Source organism: Microtus ochrogaster, chromosome 1, assembly GCF_000317375.1.
Source record: "Microtus ochrogaster isolate Prairie Vole_2 chromosome 1, MicOch1.0, whole genome shotgun sequence".
Classification (NCBI taxonomy): Eukaryota; Metazoa; Chordata; class Mammalia; order Rodentia; family Cricetidae; genus Microtus; species Microtus ochrogaster.
The window spans coordinates 11,319,290-11,340,295 of record NC_022009.1 but is presented as its reverse complement, the minus strand read 5'-3'; the positions used below and the strand labels follow the sequence as shown (position 1 = coordinate 11,340,295).

Genomic DNA, 21,006 nt, shown 5'->3' with positions numbered 1-21,006 from the left:
CAGGCTGGTCTCGAACTCACAGAGATCCGCCTGCCTCTGCCTCCCGAGTGCTGGGATTAAAGGCGTGCGCCACCACCGCCCGGCTTGATGCGCTCTTCTGGTCTCTGAGGGCACAGGGATGCATACGGGGCACAGACATACAGACAGGCAAGCACTAATGTACATAAAGTTGTTTTGTTTTTTTAAGATCAAAAAGATTCGCCAAGAACTCCTTCTATTATCTTCTCTAGAATATCTCATGTTCTGATTTTGCTTCTCAAATGCACATATTAATGGTCAGTCTCCATTTTTACTAGGTTTCTAATTACTGTAAGATAACCAATATCAGCATACTAATATTGGTAACCAGATAATAGCTGTTTATCTAACTCTCTGACAGTTCTTATCAGTGGAGGCCATCAAGGATAGATGTGTGTTTCTCTTAAATATTCTGAAATACGAAAAGCAGCCAAAAAAAGAAAAATCCACTATTAGTTCTGAGAGCTAGTCGCTGAGGTCTACCCACCTCACAGTCGTTGATAGATGACTAAATTTTATGCACAGGTACTGATTTTGGGGGAAGCCTTTAAAAACACATGCTTTGTAAAGTGAGAATCTATCTACAACAGGCAGCCGTTAGCAAAACCAGGCTACTCGGCCTACGTTAATTCAAGGGCCTGATTTCTTGGGAACACCCCGCTTCCTTGTACAGGATGTGTGCTCTTGCATACACACTGTCCAAACAGATTTTCACTGGCAGTAATTTCTAAACACTGGACACACAGTAAGGCGGGGTATGACAGCTGTGCCATTTGCTTTCCCAAGTGCTCAGAGTGATGGCAATGTGTTCACAATGGAAACGGTACCCTCAGCCTATAATTAGGGAGGGGCACATACTTTCCTTTTTCATCATAAAGATGTAAATTACATTCTCATTTCATTATGTTCAGGAAGTATGGCTATTAGGAACATAAGAAAATTACAAGGCTTAATAGTGTGTAAAAGGGCCACAGTATGTTCTCAGCCCAGACAGCTCTGCATTTAACAAGCGATGCTGCCGCTATGAGGCTCCACAGTCTGAGGAGTATGCACGCCCATAGCGCTTACACCGTGGAGAGAAGCAGCTTGGGACACACTGAGGCTTGGGACACCAAGAGTTTCTGCAGGTTACAGAGTTAAAGCCAGCTTTAATATATCTCTTAGGACATACTTGGGCTTTCTTTCAAATGCCACTTGAGAACAAAAAAATTGTTTTTGTATTTTCATAATGAAGGACATTTAGGTACATAATAATAAGCTTTTTAAAAATCATATGTGGTTTTTCATACAGTAATTATGGAACCAGGAAGAAAAGAGTGGGATACTGAATAATAAAAAGATAGTAATAATTAACAAAATATTCATTTTAATCTATTATCAAAGTTTACCAAGGGGCCTGGATACTTTTCTGAGTGATATTATTCATTTTTAAAAATGCTTTACATTCTGCTAAACATTGCACACATGTACAGTTTAGTACTGGGTTTGGAAGACATTTCTATTATGGGGAGACCATATATGATGGTCACATGGGCTCAAGGCAGCCCACACTCATGCTCAGGTGTGTCTTGTTGCACGGCACCCTTTTCTCTCAACCCTTGTGCTTAAACTCTATATTAAAGATGCCATTGAATAAATCGTAAGTCTGATTCAGACTGGCTTGTACAGAAACGCTCTTCTGAGGCGAGGTCAAGGATCCAGTTTTATCTGAGGTGTGGTCCCTAACACTTTAAGACCACTGAGGGTGACAGCCTCTGCTACTGGCAGGAGTACAGACAAGCACGCACCACCACTCCAGACTTCATCACTGCTGAAGAGAAATATCTCTATGCTGTGAGCTGTGTTTCTGTCACTTTATAAAAATCACCTGACCTAGCCAGGGGGTGTTGGTGCACACCTTTAATCCCAGCACTCGGGAGGCAGAGGCAGGCAGATCTCTGTCGGGAGGCAGAGGCAGGCAGATCTCTGTGAGTTCGAGGCCAGGCTGGTCAACAGGAGCTAGTTCCAGGACAGCTAGAACTGTTACACAGAGAAAGCCTGTCTTGAAAAACCAAAAACCAAAAAAAATCACCTAAGTGCCTCACTGTATGAAAACTAAATTCCTGATCTTCCAATCATAAAAATATGTTCCCCCACCTCTCCGGACTTTAACTCCTTCCGACTCAGAGGTAGTGGAAACACATAAGCAATGCCACTCAAGTCTACTGTCTTTCTCAGTGATTCCCACGGTCATGTCTATAGACATCTGGAGTAGTATAGCACGAGTTTACACCGACACATTCAATTAATTCATCAACATTCCAGAAATACGCACACATTAGCATTTATGTAAAGTTAAGCTGAATTAATTATAACTCATCAGAATAATCAGTGATGCACACAATGAGATAAATCTATAAAGACAGAGTAGAGCGACAGTGGGGACCAGGGCGATGCGGGCAGGGTCCCCGCTTTGATGGCTGGGCAGGCTTGTGATGGGTAAGCAGGTTTGAAGCACACTATGTCAAAGTTTCCTCTGCTTCAAGATGATTTCTACTTAAATTCCCTCTCATATTTTCTAGGTTATAATTAATCTTTCCTTTCGGCTAAGGAACCAAAATTCTTCTCTTCTCATAAATAAAATAGTTTAGCATCTCATTAATTCCCTTACAATATCATAGATTATGTGTCAAAGACATATACATCTAATATGAATTTGAACAGATCTAATACAGCAACTGAAAATTATATCAGACCATGCTTTTAAAATAAAAATTATTATAATTGACATGGTGTTAAAAAAAGATCTAATACAGCAACTGAAAATTATATCAGACCATGCTTTTAAAATAAAAATTATTATAATTGACATGGTGTTAAAAAAAAAAAGAGCCAGGTGGTGGTGGTGCACACCTTTAATCCCAGCACTTGGGAGGCAGAGGCAGTTCGAGACCAGCCTGGTCTACAAGAGCTAGTTCCAGGACAAGCTCCAAAACCACAGAGAAACCCTGTCTCGAAAAACAAAAAAAAAAAAAAAAAAAAAGGAAAGAAAAACATTTCTTCCAAGAACTTGAAGCAATGAGATTTTCCAGTGTTACACATGGGACTACATTAAACATTACTTTTCTTTTTTTTTTTTTTTTTTGGTTTTTCGAGACAGGGTTTCTCTGCGGTTTTGGAGCCTGTCCTGGAACTAGCTCTGTAGACCAGGTTGGTCTCGAACTCACAGAGATCCGCCTGCCTCTGCCTCCCGAGTGCTGGGATTAAAGGCGTGCGCCACCATCGCCCGGCTAAACATTACTTTTCAAATTACTATTTTGTATGTTTCTCATTATGTAAGCAAAGATGACATTCATCAAAGTTAGACTATAACTGTTTAACTTTTGTTTGCTTGCTTTCTTTCTGTGTAGGGTATTGGATCCAAGCCCTTCGCATGCTAGACACATGCTCTACCACTGAGCTACATCCCAGCCTCGTTTTATATTTCAGTAGTGGGAAGTACATATTGACTGCCTATCTAGTAAACAGGAAAAGTAAATATCTATTAGTAAAAAAAAAAAAAAACAAAACCATACTGAAAAGTTCTAAAGGGAACAGATATTTTAATTCTAATTCAAGCACTAAGCACTTACTCTAAATTTTAAAAGTTAAAATTCAACCCTTGTACCGGGTGGTGGTGGCGCACGCCTTTAATCCCAGCACTTGGGAGGCAGAGGCAGTTCGAGACCAGCCTGGTCTACAAGAGCTAGTTCCAGGACAAGCTCCAAAACCACAGAGAAACCCTGTCTCGAAAAACCAAAAAAAAAAAAAAAAAAATTCAACCCTTGCTTGTGCCAGGAAACAGAAAACCTAGCAGCTTAATAGACAGCTTCAGCTGCAGCTCCTGACAATTGCAATTTCAAACCAGCCTTCTTGTTCTGCTGTTTCTTCAGCCTCGTAAAAATATCTCCACATACCAAGACGTCCCCAACTGAAGAGGAAAAAGCAGTAGGCTTTTAAATGGAGACCGAGCCTAGTGCTCCGGCTCTAATTCCAGCCTTCCCGTCAACATGTCTGGGTCCTAGCTCAGTTCTGTCCCTGTCATCAAACCTCTTTTATGTTGCAAAAATTAGAAGCACTTTCCTCAGCCTGAGACATCATGAAAATGAATAATGGCTTCTGGCTTTGCTTTGAGGCTTTGCTAAGATGAAATGAGGTCGCAGCCAGCCAAGTGCTTTCTTCCACATCTCAGCCTATGAACCGAGGCAGCTCGTGAAACAGTTCTCAAGTTCTGCTTGGTCGCTTGGGCAGTTTCTTCAAATGCTGGTGAAGTTTATAAACTGATCTGATGGCTGGAATGCAGTTAGAACAATGAGCCTTTAAAATATTTAAAACATCTGAACCTGTGAGCTTTTATCTTAGGAGGTAAGAATAAAACGAGGGAACTCATTAAATATTTAATCATGCCATGATTTACACTGGAAAAACAGGGCCAGCCTCAGTGCTCTATAAGGTGGTTAAGTAAATCATGGTAGGTATACCTTATGAAATATTACAACCATGAAGGCTCACTTATAATAACAAGAAAATGCCAATATTATTTTAAGTGAAAAAAACCAAGATTCAAATATAATCTATAAAATAAAACACATAAATGGTGAGTCTTCAATCATATTCCTTTTGCTCTCTGTATTTGAGGAAAGGAGTTCAAATATGTTATAATGACTTGAACAATAAAGGTGAAACTTTATTTTTAAGAGCTACAAGGCCAAGTGTATTGGCACAGTCCTATAATCCCAGCTACCAGTGATGCTGAGGCAGGAGGATCATTTGAGCCCAAGAATTTCAGAGCAGCTGGGCAATAAAGCAAAACCCTCAGGTTGCCTCAAAACCAAAAACCAAACAATACTTCAATTGTTCCACTTCTATAAACCTGAGAGCTTGCAGCTAAACTGAAATTTCCCTTTTTTTCTAGTGCTAAGGAATTTGCAGCTTGATTTACCAGCAAGGGATTTCCTTCCTTCCTTCCTTCCTTCCTTCCTTCCTTCCTTCCTTCCTTCCTTCCTTCCTTCCTTCCTCCCTCCCTCCCTTCTTCCTTCTTTCCTGTTCTTTCTTTCTCTTTGCTGCTTCATATATTTTAAAGTCTTACAAACACTTAGAAGATGTTTCAGAGGCACAAAAATAAGATGCTGCTAGCCGCTACAGAGTGGCATATTCCTACTGCACAGGAAAGGTATTATTGTGTAACCAATGCAGTCTTCTACAAGCAGTGCAAACCTCTTTAATAGCTGAAGCAATTACTAGCAACGTATTTCAGAAATCATTTTTTGATATTAAAAGAAATCAATGCTGTTCTTTGAAAGAATGGAGCGGCCACAGTCTAAATCAGTAAATGGGTTGTTTTCCTTACTGCGCACTAGGCTCAAGACCCCCGTCCTCCATAGGAACCATTGGAAAGCTGCTTCCCATGAAACAGTGGAGCATTTCCAGCTAGTTAGTCCAGTGTTCTGTCTGCTTTGCATTTTTTCCTCAATGAAATAGGACAATTAATAAACCCTGGTTACAGTATGAGCCCAAGTTTCAGCAGAAGCAATATTATCCTTGGATTTGGACTGAGGGACACAAGTTATCCAAACACAGTTCAATGCTCAGAAAGTTGGCCATTTGGAAAGTACTCTTATTATTCTGAAATTCTTCCTTTCTTGTGTTTTCCATCGTTTTCTTCTTGCTCTTTTTTTTTCTAACAGCACACGGAGGGTATTCTGTTCTTGAATATTCACTAGTTTCAGACTTCTGAACTCTTATACGTTTCAGTGGCACTGTGCCCACTGACTACAGCATGATTAACAATCTTTCTGTGCATTGAAAGAAAACAGAATGATAGAATACTAGTGGCATTCTTTCAGCTGGCAGCAGAGTCTATAATACTGCGTATGTAGGAATGTTCTGGATTCCCAATTTACTGGTTAGCTGTGCAGTGAATAATTTACACAGTCATGGTCTATTAATGGACGCACTGGCTTTTAACTATTAAACTCAATCTATAGATAACATGAACAGCTTAAAAATCATTATAAAGCACAAAATAAATGATATTTACTTTGACAACATGAGGCAGTGGTTGTCAACCTGTAGGTCATGACCCCTTTAACCTCTATCTTCAAAAATGTTTACATTACAATTCCTAACAGTAGCAAAATTGCCGATATGAAGTAGTAACCAAAACAACTTTACGGTTGGGGGTTAGCACAACCGTATGAAAGGGTCAATGCATTAGGAAGGTTGAGAACCACTGACTTAAGGAAAGAACATGCTCTATATACAGGAGAGAAACAGCTGAAAAGAACTTTCCAAAGTCAATGCAAACAAAAGCAAGGATCTGTGTGTTTTGCAGTTAGAGATAAAATGAGGAGTGAGGAGCTACTCAGTAGACATGGAGCTCAGTGGTAGGGAGGGGAGTGTCGGAGGCGACCGAGCTAAGTTTTCACCATTTGCAATGAAGAAATGGCAAAAAAAAAAAAGTAAGATTATAATTTAAAGAAGGAAAAGCAACTGCCAAAAGAAGTCAGGAAAGAATGAAGCAGGAAATGAGACCTCATGAGTCTGCATGCTTCCACACTCCTAAGCACATATTATTGGGTCAACAAAAAACTTTATTTTAGCTGGATGTGGTGGTACACATCTTTAAACCTTGCAGTTGGAAGGCAAAGACAGGTGGATTTCTGTGAGTTAGAGGCTAGGCTGGTCTACAGAGTGAGTTCCATGATAGTCAGGGCTACGTAGAGAGAGAGACCCTGTCTCAAAACAACAAAATTTTATGTGTATGAGAGTTTTTCTTGCATGTCTACCAGTATACTGTGATTGTGCCTGGTGAACACAGAGACCAGAATAGGGCATCAGGTCCCCTGGGACTGAAGTTACAGGCTGTTGTGAGCCACCCTGTGAGTGCTGGGAACTGAACTCAGGTCCTTGAGGAGAGCAGCCAGTGCTCTTAACCCCAGAGTCCTCTCTGCGGTTCCAGGCATGCAGTTTTTAACAAAGACAATAATAAGAACCAGTAATGCTCAGTGAGCATTCCATCCCTAGGACCCACAGAAAGACGGCAGCAGAACACCATCTCCAGGAATTTGTTCTCTGACCTCTACACCGTGGTGCACACATTCAATCCAACACACACATATGCAAACACTCTAACAATACAAATGCATGCTGCGGGAACTCACACCCATTCTTCTCTAGCCAATGGCGGAAAGCAGAGCTTCTGGCAAGAAAATTCTTACCCTGCATCGGGTAAACTGGTGAGCAGAGCATCTACAACACACACACAAGCTAGCCCACAGTCACACGACCTGACTGCTACGTTTGGCCCACGCAGTTCTGTCAGATAGAGTTGCCTGTGTATTGTGGACTGTTCAACTGGTCTTACCACACTTGAATGCCAATAGCCTGCTCCCACCCACCCCACCCCTGGGCATGATAACTAGAAATGTCTGTAACCTTTGCCAGATGCCCTGAGGGAGAGGTCATGCCCAGTCGAGAATCAGTAATAAAAATCAGGACACAGGACACTAACTCACTGAAGCTGACTCAATTAACTGATCCACTCAATTAACTCTGAGGGCATTACACTATGCTCACTAATCCAAAGGAGAAACAGAGGAAAATGTAGTCTGGATACCTGACTGCCTTTTCTAACAAACAACCATTGGCAGAGAGATGACCTGAGAAACACGCCTTGTCATCCTTATCTCTAGCGGTTTTGGTCAAGTCTTTCATGGTCTCAAATGGAATTTGTTATGACCTGAAAGGGACTCAAAATCTTCCCGTGAAACTCAGACTAATGCTGGGCATAATGAAACCAAAAAAGCTCAGGGGTCAGTTTTCCTGGAAAAGGCTATGTGGACGGTTAAACACATACATTCTGTTATAAACTACTAAGGTAAGTTCAAAGGTCCTTTTGACTACTTGTCATTTAGCTGTTGCCATTCAGCATCTCCATCTGTAGGTCAGGCTGACTTTGAACTCTGCATCCTCCTGACTGAGTCTGGGGTTACGGGCATGTGCCATTGCGCCTGGCGGACTACACAATTTTTGCCATGCATGTTAACTTTTGAACCAGGAAATACAGTGACTCCACAGCTCTAATGCTTCCACTCACCACCGTCTCCAGCATTCATTAGACATCCTCCTGTCACAGGCATGGCAGATGCTATGGGAATGATGGCTAGTGGTTTGGATATCAGCTCAACTTCCAGGAACACAACTACCACACAAACGCAGGAAACACTCTTAAGAGACCATTTGGAACTACCAGAGAACCTGCTTCTAAAGGAAAAATCACATCAGCAGCAAGGCCTTTGGTTTTTTCCTTTGTTATTTCCTAGCTGTGGCATTTTCTTACTGTGAGTGGGGTTTAGTTCACCATGGCTGATGTAACCAATCATTACAAACTTGACAGCTTAAAAACAAGCAAACCAGAAAAACCACTGCTTCACGGTCAGGAAGAAGACAAATGGGCTATTTTCTCTTTACTGGAGTTACAGGCTATGTCATGGGATCTAGGAAGGACCACAATTCTCTTTGGACAGAACAAGCAATAGATTTTGGTACCTACCTTTTCTTTTTGAACCATCTCAGTGGGCCTCTCATTCCTTGGCCAAGATCCTCATGTTCTTCGGGCTGAGACTTGTCTACCATCTACTTTTCCCCTTTGTACATTATTCACTAATAGTAATAAACTATTTTGGGCACACTGTACAATGTACAGGATATGCTAGTTAAAGTTCTTTTTAGTTTAGTCTTCTAGAATATTCCCTGACTCTCCCCCCAGCAGACAGTACACACTTCCCTCCTCACCTGCCCCCCAGACTTCACACCTGGTCCCCATACTTAGCACACTACAACAAATATCATTAGCTCCTGTACTTGTTTCTCCTGCTAAGGCAGTGGTTCTCACCCTTGCCAACACTGTAATCCTTAAAACAATTCCTCATACTGATAAAATTACTTTCTGGCTACTTCATAACTGGAATTTTGCTACTGTTATAAGTCATAATGTAAATATCTGATATGCAGGATATCTGATAGGCAATCCCCAAAGGGTAGCGACCCCTCCAGGCTGAGAACCATGGTGCTGAGTTTTTCAGCAAAAAAACTGATTATCTCTGTATTCCTAACAGATGAAAGAACATTGAAGGAATGAACACTTAGACCTTGTTTCAGGTCCAAGATCAGTTTGTCCACATACACTTCAACGTCCACATAGTAAAATAAACTTATTTTAAAATCTGAACCACCTCTGCCTTCTGTGTTCCCACCCCCATTAGTGACCTTGACTCCTTCCCATCTCCTTACTGTCACTCAGAACCCACATTTTCCTTCTAGAAGAAGAGACCTTCATTCACTGATCCTTTTAAAACTCTTTTTTCTGTCACTTCCCCTCCCTGTCCTCCCTCTAAAGTCTCCTATATACCGTCCCTTCCTCTCGTCCACATTCACAGCCTCTGTTTTCACTAACTGCTGATACAGACATGTATGCAAATACACCCACAGTCTTAAACACTAATACAGCCTATTCAATCTCTAGAATGTTACCTGTACGCATGTTTTCTGGGTTGACCATTTGGTATTGGATAACCAATTGGTTTGTTCTTCCCCGGGGAAGACTCCTCCCTCTCTCGGCATCCCTTAGTTACCTGTTGCTTTTTAAATAGGGTGAGGCCTTGTGGGCTTTTATGAATGTATTATTATCAATTTTTTACTTTTTATCTTGTTTCTGTATTATCTCTCTTGCCCTTTGCTTTTCTTCAACAGATTATATTTTTAGGACCTCAGCAAAATTAAAAAAGTATAAGGCTGTGATATATTCCTGCCCCACACACGCCACCTTCCTACAATAGAGGAATTCCTGTTATTATCAAGGAACTCTGCCCTGTCAAGATCACCCAAATCCACAGCTGACATGAAGGTTCCCTTTTTGGCACTGGACAGTTTGTGGATCCTGATAACTGTACACCCACGCTATCCCACGGCCCCTTTCCTCTGTCTTTAAGATTCTCCATACTCTTCCAATGCATGCATCCTTCCCTCCAAGCCCTGGTGACCACTGACTTCTCTTCGTAGTTTTGCCCTTCCCAGTGTCATACATCTGCAACCAAGTCATATACAATCTTTTCAGGTTCATTTCTTCTTTCTCTTAATTATGAACACTTAAGGTGTTCAATATGATGTTTTGATATACATACTGAAATTATGATACTCAAGGAAACAATCATAGGCCTTCAACCTTTCCTTCCTTCCCTCTCTCTTTCAGTTAAGAGGAACTGAAATCTATTCTCTTGGCAAATTTCCAATAAACTTGCTATTAATTACAGCCAACACTGTACATCAGGTCTCTAGACTCCCTTATCTTGCTTAACTCCATGTCCCTCAACCAAGAGCTCACCTTCTTCTCCTCCCTCCCCCAGTATCCCTGACAAACAGCTTTGTTATGTTATTATTTTTTTTCACTAAACCTTTCTGGTATCCACATGAAGTGGGAACATGCAGTTTTTCTTTCTGCCTGGCTTATTTCACTTATCATTATCATAGTATCTTCCAGGCATCCCCATGCTCCCAGCGCTGGCAAGACTTCCCCTTTGAATCTGCTTTCAAAGGTAGGATAATATTCCAATACACATATAGATTACTGCTTATCCATCTACCTAAAGACACATAGGGTGTTGCTATTTCAGCACTGTGAATAGCACTGCAATGAACAAGTAGCATAGGTTATCCCCACAGGGCACTGGTTTCATTTTCTGTGTATACACTTCATGCAGAACTCTGGAGTATATGGTTTCTTCACCAGACTGATAACATGTTTTTCTGACTTCTCCATGCTACTTTGGGGCCTGGTGGCTCATTTCTCATTAGTACAAAATAATTTTCTGTTGTTTTAATGTCACTGTTTTCTTAGTCATCAACTGAAGAGTATTTTAGTCACTCCCTGGCAATGATAAATAAAATTGCTATAAACATCTACATGCAAGTTTTGTGTGGACATAAAAGTCTTTGGATAAATGTGAAGGGGGTAATCCTGTCAGACACTGTGGTACAAGTACAGTTTGGTATGAATAACTAACAGCAAAGATAAGGCCTGTCAGCTGCATCCCAGGGTGGCTACAAACAAGGTGGCAGGTCCCCTGGCTCCCACTCTTCCAGCATCAGCTGTGACACTGACCTGTCACCTAGGCATATTTACGAAGGCATCTCGTTGTTGTTTCTGTAACCTTTTAGTGGTTGTTTTAACATGAATCTTTCTCTGGAATGTGAAGCATTAATCTAATTAAACCTTATCAATACAAAATCAGGAGTCAACTATTGTGGTAAGAACCTGAAAGATCAGAGAACAGGGAGCAGCCGCCAGTTGCTTCCTACCTCTCCGGTTCTTCAGCTACCCTCTGGCAAACTGTAAGGTACTGAGAGAATAAACGGATGCTCTGCTTAATGAGTGACAGGCTTAATCACACAACAGTCACACAGGAAGCAACCATGTCTTTCTTAAAAGATGTCCCTGTTATTTGTAGCTGGAGGTATTTCATTTGGGCAGAAGAAATTCTATACGAAGCACTCCTCTGATCCCCGATGAGAGGAGAAGCCCGTGCCAGCATCCAGACTGTGAGCGGGACTGGTCCTCAGCTTCACCTTCCACTCATATTCTGCCTTCAGAAAGATGACTCAGCGTCAAAGCAGAATTCTCTTTAACTTCTTCCAGAAAATAAGCTTCACGGTTTGCATGGTGGGAAATGGTAGCAGATTGTACGTGACTCCGGGCTGTAAAGAGCAAGATGAGGTCTTCTAACCAACCAATTGGCTGTACAGCCCTGGGTAAACCATGTCTCATCCTGCCAATCTCTAACACATATGACAAACTCCACCTCCTGCAGTCGTTAGGAGGTTACACATGTAGCTAGCTCTCTTATGATACTGTTGAGCACACACTAATAGAACAAGTGCTCTTCTTAAAGAGTCTTGAGTTTTCGCTGCTGGTAAGAAAGTGAAGGGAGCTGGGCATGGTGGTACATGCCTTTACTGCCAACACTTGGGTGGCAGAGGCCAGTCAGGGTTACACAGGAAGTTACAGGACTGTCTGGAGATGACCCAGCAGTTACACCGGCTGCTCTTCCAGCCGCCCTGAGTTCAATTCCCATCAATTACATGGCAGCTCACAATCCACTGCCCTCTTCTTGGGTGCAGACAAACATAACAAAGCACCAATATATATAAAACAAACAAACAAATAAATCTTAAAAGAAAAGTTACAGGCCAGCCAGGGCTATGTGGTTGTTTGAATGGGAATAGCGCCTCCATAAACTCATATATTTGAAGGTTTGGTCTCCAGGTGGTAAAACTGTTTGAAAAAGATGAGGAGGTGTGGCCTTGTTGGAGGAGATGTGTCATTGGGGGTGACAAAAGCCCACACTAGGTCCAGTCTAGCTTTCTTTCTGCCTACTGTCTGCAGATCAGGATGTAAGCTCTCAGTTACCACTCCAGCACCCAGCCTGCCGCCCTGCCCTGCCTGCCTGCTCGCCTGCCATGCTCCCCACCATAGGGAGCTGGGTTTTGGGAACTGGGAAACAGTAAAGACAAGGTCAGAGAATGAACACGTGGAATGGAGTCTGAGGAACGAAAGATAAGTGAGACCCCTGAAGTAACTGACATAATAGAGATAAATATTACATTATCATTGAACCAAAGGCTTTGAAGCACACAACAGTGTAATGCGGTGTGTAGCGGAGATGAGGAGCCAGAAGCAGTGCGGTGCTCCAGAGCCCTCCTCCCCTCCTGAGAGTGATGTGGAGGTCAGGGCAGGGAGGCAACTGTTCCAATCCTAGAGCGTAAGCCATGTTTTCACAGAATGACTAGCGGCCATGTGTCCTGAGATTACGTCATGTGTAAGACCTTGAGATCCTCTGAGACTGTCCCAGTGAGAAATCAGTATTTACCATGGATCTGACATCTTGCATTTACGATTCTGTTTTATTCTAGAAAGAAAGTGTCGGCGAGACCATTTTATAGTCAACACACAAGACTGGGGGCATATGACACCGTGACATGCCTCCTTCCTCTGGTCCCAAGAGAAGTCCTGGTGGACTGCAACCTGCCCCAGTAAGAGAGTTTTATGTGAACAGACCCTTTCCTCTTAGAAACATGACATTTCCTCTTCTCCTTTTAACTCTAGACAAAAAACGGAAGACATTATCCTTCATAAAGACTTATAGCTCTTTTGTCTGACCACTGACTCCAGTTTGAACACAGCACCCTTTGATGACCAAGGTGCTCCTCTCCAGTCTCACACGCATGCGCTGAGAAGAAGCCTACCTGTACTGAGAGCTTTACAGGGACTGAGGAATCGCTCAGCGGAGACAGGGGCAGCATGAGTGGAGAACCATGAGAGGTTAGTTCACGGGCCCAAGCAAGCTACAGGAAAAGAAAAGGAAAGGGAAAGAGAAACAGATGTTTTCACTTTATGTGCCCCAGAGTTAAAGAACAACAGTGTCAGAAATTTAAGGTTTAATGGTCCGAAGGATAAAATGAATATTATTTTTAAAATTCCGTAAATTTAAATATGACTCCCAAATAACTGAAATAAAACTGACTGCCACACACAGTTGACTAAAGCCTGAATCTTTTAATAGCATCTATCAAAAGAATATATTACAATATCAGAAGAACTATCCTAATTTAAAGACCTGTTTTCAAGCAAAGAAGTGAGATTCTACAGTTGATATTCCTGGCAGGATTTACAAATGCTATCTAAAGGCTTTACTCCTGAATTCAGGATGCTGGTATAGCATCATGCTATCTGCAAAGCTGGTAGAGCAAGCTGCCTTACACTGTCTTCTGGTATCAGGCATGCATCCGGAAGCCCGATGATCAAAGCCACCCAACTACTGGTACAAGTTGCACCTCTGAGATGTGAATCCTAAGGTGGTTTTGCGTAATAGAATCATCTCATTGGGCTGGAGAGGTGGCTCAGAAAGTAAGAGCACTGGCTACTCCTCCAAAGGTCCTGAGTTCAATTCCCAGCGCCCACATGGTGGCTCACAACCACCTGTAATGAGATGTGACAACCTCTTTTGGCCTGCAGTCAGAACATTGTATACATAATAAATAAATCTTTTTTAAAAATTTATCTAGCTGATTTGTTACAAAATCTGTTCACTAAAAAACCCCCAAGAAGATAGGAATTTCTGATATGTAAACAAAGGAAATAAAATAGAGTGGCAGGTTTAGAACTCTGTTCCCAAGAGTCTTAAAATTCTCAAAAATCACCTTTAGGGTTCTCGGTTGTCTGAGCCTAGAATAATACCACTTTAAAAAAAAATTATTTTGTACATATATTCTGCTTCTGTAAGTCTGGAGCCACAAGACCAGTGAGCGCAAATCAAGCTTGAGCAGGCAGAGATAAAGTTTGTGTTGGACTGCAACACTAATCTAACCCAAAGATAAGAGAGAGAGGTGACCAACACACCTGTTCTCATCCTCAGCTCAAGGAAAGAAGACTGCTTGCCACACCACTAATGATGTGTGCTCCTTAGAAATTAGCCCCTTAGAGGTGTGCATGATGCTGGAGTCCCAAGCTAGGGTCCTATTGGTGCTTGCTAAATATAGACGCTACCACTGCGCTACACCATCACCCTCTGACTTTAGATCCGAGACATTCACTTCTTAAGCAAAAACAAACTCAAAGGACTGATCGGGTGTAGTGAGAACATGGCCTGGTACTCACCTGTCTGAATGCACATACTGAGCAGGAGATGGACTGAGTACGAAGCCAGGAAAGCAACTAGCAGCAGCAAGAAACTAAAATATAAAAGAACACAGAATTACATTTTCCCCAAACGTGTTCTTTTTCATGACATCTCATTACAGATTTCTTCATCAGACGGTCACAGGGAGTATCTCTGAGGAGTACAACTACAGATATTACGGAAATGACTGCTCTGTATTTACCAGAATGTACTTAAATAAAAATACAGTGCTTTGAAAATTAAAAGAGAAAGCAAAAGAAATAAACTTTACTTAAAACACAAACCAGTTCCTCATTTTGCACTGTCTGCTGACTGCCAGCTCAGCACTCAGTGAGCTACACATTCCTTTTAGTCATTTTTCCTTAAAGTCTCACTGTCTCATTTTTGCTCTATCTCCCCAAATCCCAACCCCCTCCAGTGATGTGGGCCCATTAACCAGAGCTTTCCTGTAATGACAAGACGCCGATTCCCAGGCTCTGTGAACATGTGCCTCTTTCCAGATCACACCCAAACAATTAACACATTTCTAATGACATAATTTAAAAACTCACTGAAACAAACAGCATAAACGGTTCCTATTCTCAGGAAAAGCCTGGCGGGGCAGGCTTCTAGCTAACTGCTGTCCCCAGTGCCTACACGAGACTTCCAGAAATGCTCTTTGTGACTCACGTAACATTTATTAGTAAGCAGCAAGCACTCATTAAACTGACATCGGAGACTTCACAAAATAACAGCCTGACAAGAGCAAGAGGACATTTGATTTGATGCAGTGAGCACCTGCATCTAAGACTCATTATAAAAAACATGAAGTTTCCAAAGAGCCATAAAAAAAGAGGCTCTCTGATTATGAGTTGCTAATATGTCCCGTGTAGTTTTTAAAACTGTCAAAGCTTTTGAAAACATCCCACAACAAAAGAGAAGTGGGCTACTTAAAAGCTGATTTGCTTATCGAGAAACCTGGAAAAAGGGGAGGAAATGAAATAAGACCTTGCATTTTAAGTTGGCTTCCAATGACAAAAATTGCAAAAGGAACCTGGTGCTAGATGCTCAGTCCGAGATCCGGTTCCAAAAGTTTAGAGCAGAGATGAACTTGCAGAACCAAGACCAGCAAGTGACCGTAGAACAATGAATATACAAAGCACTATACGAACAGCCAGAAAACTATGGGGCTAGCTAGCTGGCCGTGGTGGTTTGCAAGAGAATGGCCTCTTAGGCTTATGGCAGTTGGTGATCAAATTAGGAAGGATTGGGAGGTGTGTTTGCCCAGTGCCTCTGTGGATAGGATGTAAGCTCTCAGTTACCGCTCCAGCACCATGCCTGCCTGTGCCACCAGCCACACTCCCCAGCATGATGGTAATGGATAACCCTTTGACTCTGTAAGCCAAGTCCCCAGCTAAATGCTTTCTTTTATAAGCTGCCTTGGTCATGGTGTCTACTCACAGCAATAGAAAAAGCAATGACACTGACCCATAACCAACTCTTGAAGGTAGGCACAGAATATATGCCAGGCTAGAGAACATCAAAGAAGCAGTGGGAGAGAAGAAAAATAGTTTATTTGCACTTTAAAAATTGCTATTAATTTGCACGACTGACAAGTTTTGCTTCAAACTGGACAACCTGACATAAATTAACTTGGATATGAGGTTTTGTAAAATTAAAAATGAGAGCCAGGTGATGGTGGCGCACGCCTTTAATCCCAGCACTCGGGAGGCAGGGGCAGACGGATCTCTGTGAGTTCGAGACCAGCCTGGTCTACAGAGCTAATTCCAGGACAGGCTCCAAAGCCACAGAGAAACCCTGTCTCGAAAAACAAAACAAAAAAAAAAATTAAAAATGAATATAAATCAAGTGGTTTTTTTTTTAAATATCAACCACATTTTTAGTTAATGAAAATCAGCATGACCCCCTGGACTGCATAATGATGGCTGGGTTAGCAATGGGGTCTCAGTGATACCATGGCTGTCCTTGGGTCATAGTGCAACATATCACTCACACTCATGGTGAAGCTGGGGAAAACACCACTACACTGCCAATGGCAAAAGTACAATACATGCTTTTACATCTAGTACAGAGTATTCACAGTGTAAATAATCAAATGATATAATAAATACCCATGCATTTATTATACTACTATACTGTATTGTTTAAAATCATAATTTTAGAGTACACTTTTGTTGTCATTGCTGTCAGTTTGTTTGTTCGTTTTTTGAGGCCGGGTCTCCTGTAGCTTAGGCTGGCCTTGAACTTATGTGGCTGAGGAAGACCCCGAATTCCTGATCTTCTTGTCTCTGCCTTCCAACTACCAGGATTATAGGTGTGTAGCATGTTCCTTCTTGTTACAGGGCGATGTTAACTGTAAAACGGTCTCGGACTCGTCCTTTAGGTCCTTCAGAAAAGGCCTGTTGGGCACCAGAAAGCTTCAGGTGTGCACTGCCCTGAAGACCTCCCAGGGGGAAAAATGGGGAATGACAGGGATGGTCCTGGCTCACAGGGAGTGAGTGTGTTCATGTCTTAGTCTTAAAAGAAAAAGTTTAAAAAGTAAAATATGAAAATAAGAGTAGATTAAATTTTTTAAAAGCTAATAGAATAAGGACAGGAAGGAAAGTTGGTTTTATATGGTAAATAACATGTTTGTATTTTAAGCTGTTATAACAAGAATCAAAAAGTTGAAAACAAAACAAAACCAGTCCCTTAAAACCAGTCTGCCAACCAGGCAGTGGCAGTGTACTCCTTTTGAGTTCGAGGTCAGGCTGATTCACAGACTGACTTCCAGGACAGGAAAAGCTACATAGAGAAACCCTGTCTCAAAGTAAAAAAATAAAAACAAGAAAAACAAAAAAACAAAAACCAAACAAACAAAGTCCTCAGTCCCTCTCACAGTCGCGTCCTGCTCAAGAGCGACACTCTTCTGTCACTAAATCTCTTGTGCAGTGAGAGGCACAAACACCATTACGCCACACCTGCTTTGCTGCACTAGCATGTAGAAGACATCACACTGCATGCCTTTAGCCCAGGAGCAATAGGCGGCACCAGACAGTGTGGGCAGCTTTGCCAACAATGAATCAGGCTACTGCTACACTGCAGAACTGCTAGCAATGGTTATTCCATTTGGTAAAACTCCTCTATTTTGGTTAAACAATGACAATTTCCAAGCTAAAGCCACTAGGTTCTGAGAACTGAAGTAACCTGTTTGTCTAGATGCTCACCCTCTGTGCCCTATGGACCCTAGGAACGGGTGACTAGGAAAGCTGCTTACCTAGCACATGCCCTTCTCACTGCTCACCTTCCTTCCCTAGCGACCCCTAGCAATTACCTGCCGTAAAGGGGAGATTTTCAGTGGCCTTCCTCTTTTCCATTTTGTGGTCTATAACTAACTACTCTAGCCCATAGGCCAATAGACTCTGATTCTTACGCCAGAGCCCCCCTCAGTGGGTTCTTTTCCATCCAAGGCCTGCGCTGTCTTATGAGTCACTGACTCCCATCTTGATGGTCTCACAAGAACACACATCCCTCAAGCGGTGCATGATGGTACGTAACATTCCTCCAAACCACGGCGTAGTTAGGTACAAGGGTAACAAAACAATGTTAAAGCCTCGGAAATAATCCAACTAGAAATGGTAGACCAGTAATCTTCTGGAATCAAGATTCTTTGTCAAAATAAATAAAGTGATGATAAACTAAGAAAACAAGCCTCACCTAAATCCAAGGATACCGGTATTAGCCATCACGTAAGCCAAGCCAAGGATGCCACTTCCCATGATGGCGTTCATCACATTAAAGACAGAGAAACCAAAGGAAACACCTGGAGATGCCTGCCGGTGAGGTTCCTGTAAACATATAATTTAACTACTTTAAAAGTCTGTCGAAACACCACTGTCAAATTACGGAGCTGATATACAAACCTGAGGATCTGTGTGTAGCACTACCTAGCTAACCAGGACAGGGTTAGCTCTTCTGTTGTATAACACAAGCGAGAGTCATCTGGGAAGAGGAAAACTCAGTTGAGAGGATCCCTCATTAGACTAGCCTGTAGGCAAGCCTGTGGGGACCATTTTCCTGATATGGAATGGCATGACCCACTTTGGGTGGTTTCCATCTCCTCATTCCTGCCCTGATTTCTCTTCATGACGGGCTGTAGTTGTAAAGTGAAATAAACCCGTTGTTCCCCAAGTTGCTTTTGGTCATGGCCTTTGTCACTGCCACACCAATAGAAAGCAGATTTGGATACAGCACTTGGTCCTTTCCTTTTCACCTACAGGTGCAACTCGAGGAACCTAGTCTCCCAGAAAAATTACCTCCTCCAGTACAGGCCCCAGGCTGGCTTTCCTAGGAACCTTCCCCTTTCTGGTGACTTGAATACAAGAGATTAAGATAAGGGAAGCAGAGGGTGGAGACCGAGGAAAGGAAGAGGCCTTAGCTCACGTGACTCCTGAAGAATCCCAGTGTCAGCATGGAACTGCTGTCTATAACTGTCCCTCCCCAAGTCCTAGGGCTGCAAAACTAACCTTTTATTTATATGCCTAGTGAATTAAGTCTGCCCAGCACGGATCATCACAGGGACAACAGAAGCAAACTATCAACTGTCACAGTCCAAGGATTCAGCTGAAACGTGGAGCCCCAGGACTGAAAAGCAGTTCTGGGTGGGTTAGGTTGTCTAGCATGCCCAAGGCCCTGGGCTGGACCTTCAGCACCGAAGAGGGGGCTGGGACCCTGGGGCACACACAGTGCACTACATCTGCTTGAGGTTAAGCAGATGTGCATATTAACACATCCCTCTTCTCGTTTTTACTCTCGTGGACTTCGGTATTAAAGTGCCTACCGCTCACCTTTCCCTTCGCCCGCATGATTAAGTCCAGAAAAGAAATCTCTCGATTACTGCAAAGATCTCACAAGACTAGAGGAAATTGAAAGGCTACAAAGATACAAAACAACTGTGAGTCACCAAACCCTAGCTCATCCCGCCGGTGTCCCAAGCCCCACTCTCGACTCAGGGCGTCAAGCTGCTACCACATTCCAAACTCGGCTGGGGTCAGTGGTTCGAGTCCCACCCTGGGGTCCATCCCCTCCCCCCAACCTCCAGTTCAGAACTCTTCTAGCAAGCTCTGAAGGATGCCGCGGCGCACCAGCCCCGCGCTGCTAGCGGAGCCCACTTACGTTGCTTAGCAACGGACTCCACTCTTCCGCTGCCGCCACCTCCTCGGGCTGCTGGGCAGAGACGTACCAGCCCGGCTGGGCTTGGATGCTGCCCTGAGACGCCTGCATGCTGCCCCGCTCCCGACTACCAAGTCCATCAGCGATCCTCTGGCCCAGCCCCACTCGCCCCGGTGAGTCGCGTCAGGGGCGGAGTTACGGGCCTGGCCCTTCCGGGTTCCCGTAGCTCACAGCGGCCAGGAAGAGTGGAGCCAGTCCGTCCACGAGACCTGACTTTACGCTCCCTCTGCGGCCAACAGTGATGACGTCGCAGAGCACGCCCTCCCTTTGAAGCCCCGTTTCTGATCTGCACCAGAGCATGAGGTGAGTGAGGGTTCTGGTCCCTAGCCGGCCTCGATGACGCTGGCCTTGGGAAGGTGAGGCTGATGAGGGGTCCTCCGTGTCCCGGGTTATACGAAAAACCTGACGGTCAGCCAGCGGCAGAACCCGTGCTCTCATCTCCCGCCCAAGGAGGCGGAAAAGCCACCAGGCCATTTTTCTTCTTGGTCAACCGGCTGCTAAGTAAGCCAAGACCCTTGGTGAGGATTGGGGTATAGCTCAGTGGTTGAACGATTGCCTAGCATGAGTGATGCCCAATATTAGGTTCCCAGTACCAAAAATCTTTTCATGAGTCTTTCTTCACATTTTACAAATGATAAATGGACACCTAGAATTACTCGCTGTCAGTGTAGTTCATTAAGTACTAGTATAAACCTAAACTTTATTGCTTTATATTATAGGGATCTCTAACAGGACCCTTTTGCCACTGGTTTGGTATTTTAAAAGATGAAGTGAATAATTACTAGTGTGCTTCAAACACCCTGTCGAGCCTCGACATTCAAAATACCGAAGCCTTTCCTTATAGGCAAGACACGTGGCAGTACAGTATGAATGACGTCCTGGCAATATACTGAGGTCATGTGGAAGGGGAGGACATCTCATTTATCCAGACTGACCTGGAGGGTGGCCTTCAGTTGCCGAGCCTCCTGCCTTCCCTTCTTGATGTGGGAGTGTCATATATCAATCTGTTGATTTCATTGGTTAA

General features: G+C 43.1%; 2 protein-coding genes across 3 annotated transcripts in view; one reads left to right on the top strand and one right to left on the bottom strand.

The window, feature by feature from the left end:
- Slc38a6 (solute carrier family 38 member 6) overlaps window positions 1-20,100 on the bottom strand; it is a 62,240-nt gene extending 42,140 nt beyond the window's left edge. Inside the window, exons 1-3 of the mRNA XM_005343204.3 lie at window positions 19,926-20,100; window positions 18,468-18,598; window positions 14,750-14,823 (exon numbers count right to left, since the gene is read on the bottom strand). Coding sequence (XP_005343261.1) covers window positions 14,750-14,823; window positions 18,468-18,598; window positions 19,926-20,033 — 313 coding nt within the window. The 5' untranslated portion in view covers window positions 20,034-20,100. The remainder of the gene's footprint in view (window positions 1-14,749; window positions 14,824-18,467; window positions 18,599-19,925) is intronic.
- A 53-nt stretch (window positions 20,101-20,153) lies between these two features.
- Trmt5 (tRNA methyltransferase 5) overlaps window positions 20,154-21,006 on the top strand; it is an 11,768-nt gene continuing 10,915 nt past the window's right edge. Inside the window, exon 1 of one of the 2 annotated variants that reach the window (XM_005343203.3) lies at window positions 20,154-20,285. In XM_005343203.3, the coding sequence (XP_005343260.1) occupies window positions 20,281-20,285 (5 nt within the window). In that variant the 5' untranslated portion in view covers window positions 20,154-20,280. Of the gene's footprint in view, window positions 20,286-20,308; window positions 20,484-21,006 lie in introns of those variants that run through there. The other variant, XM_026779410.1, reaches the window with a different exon arrangement.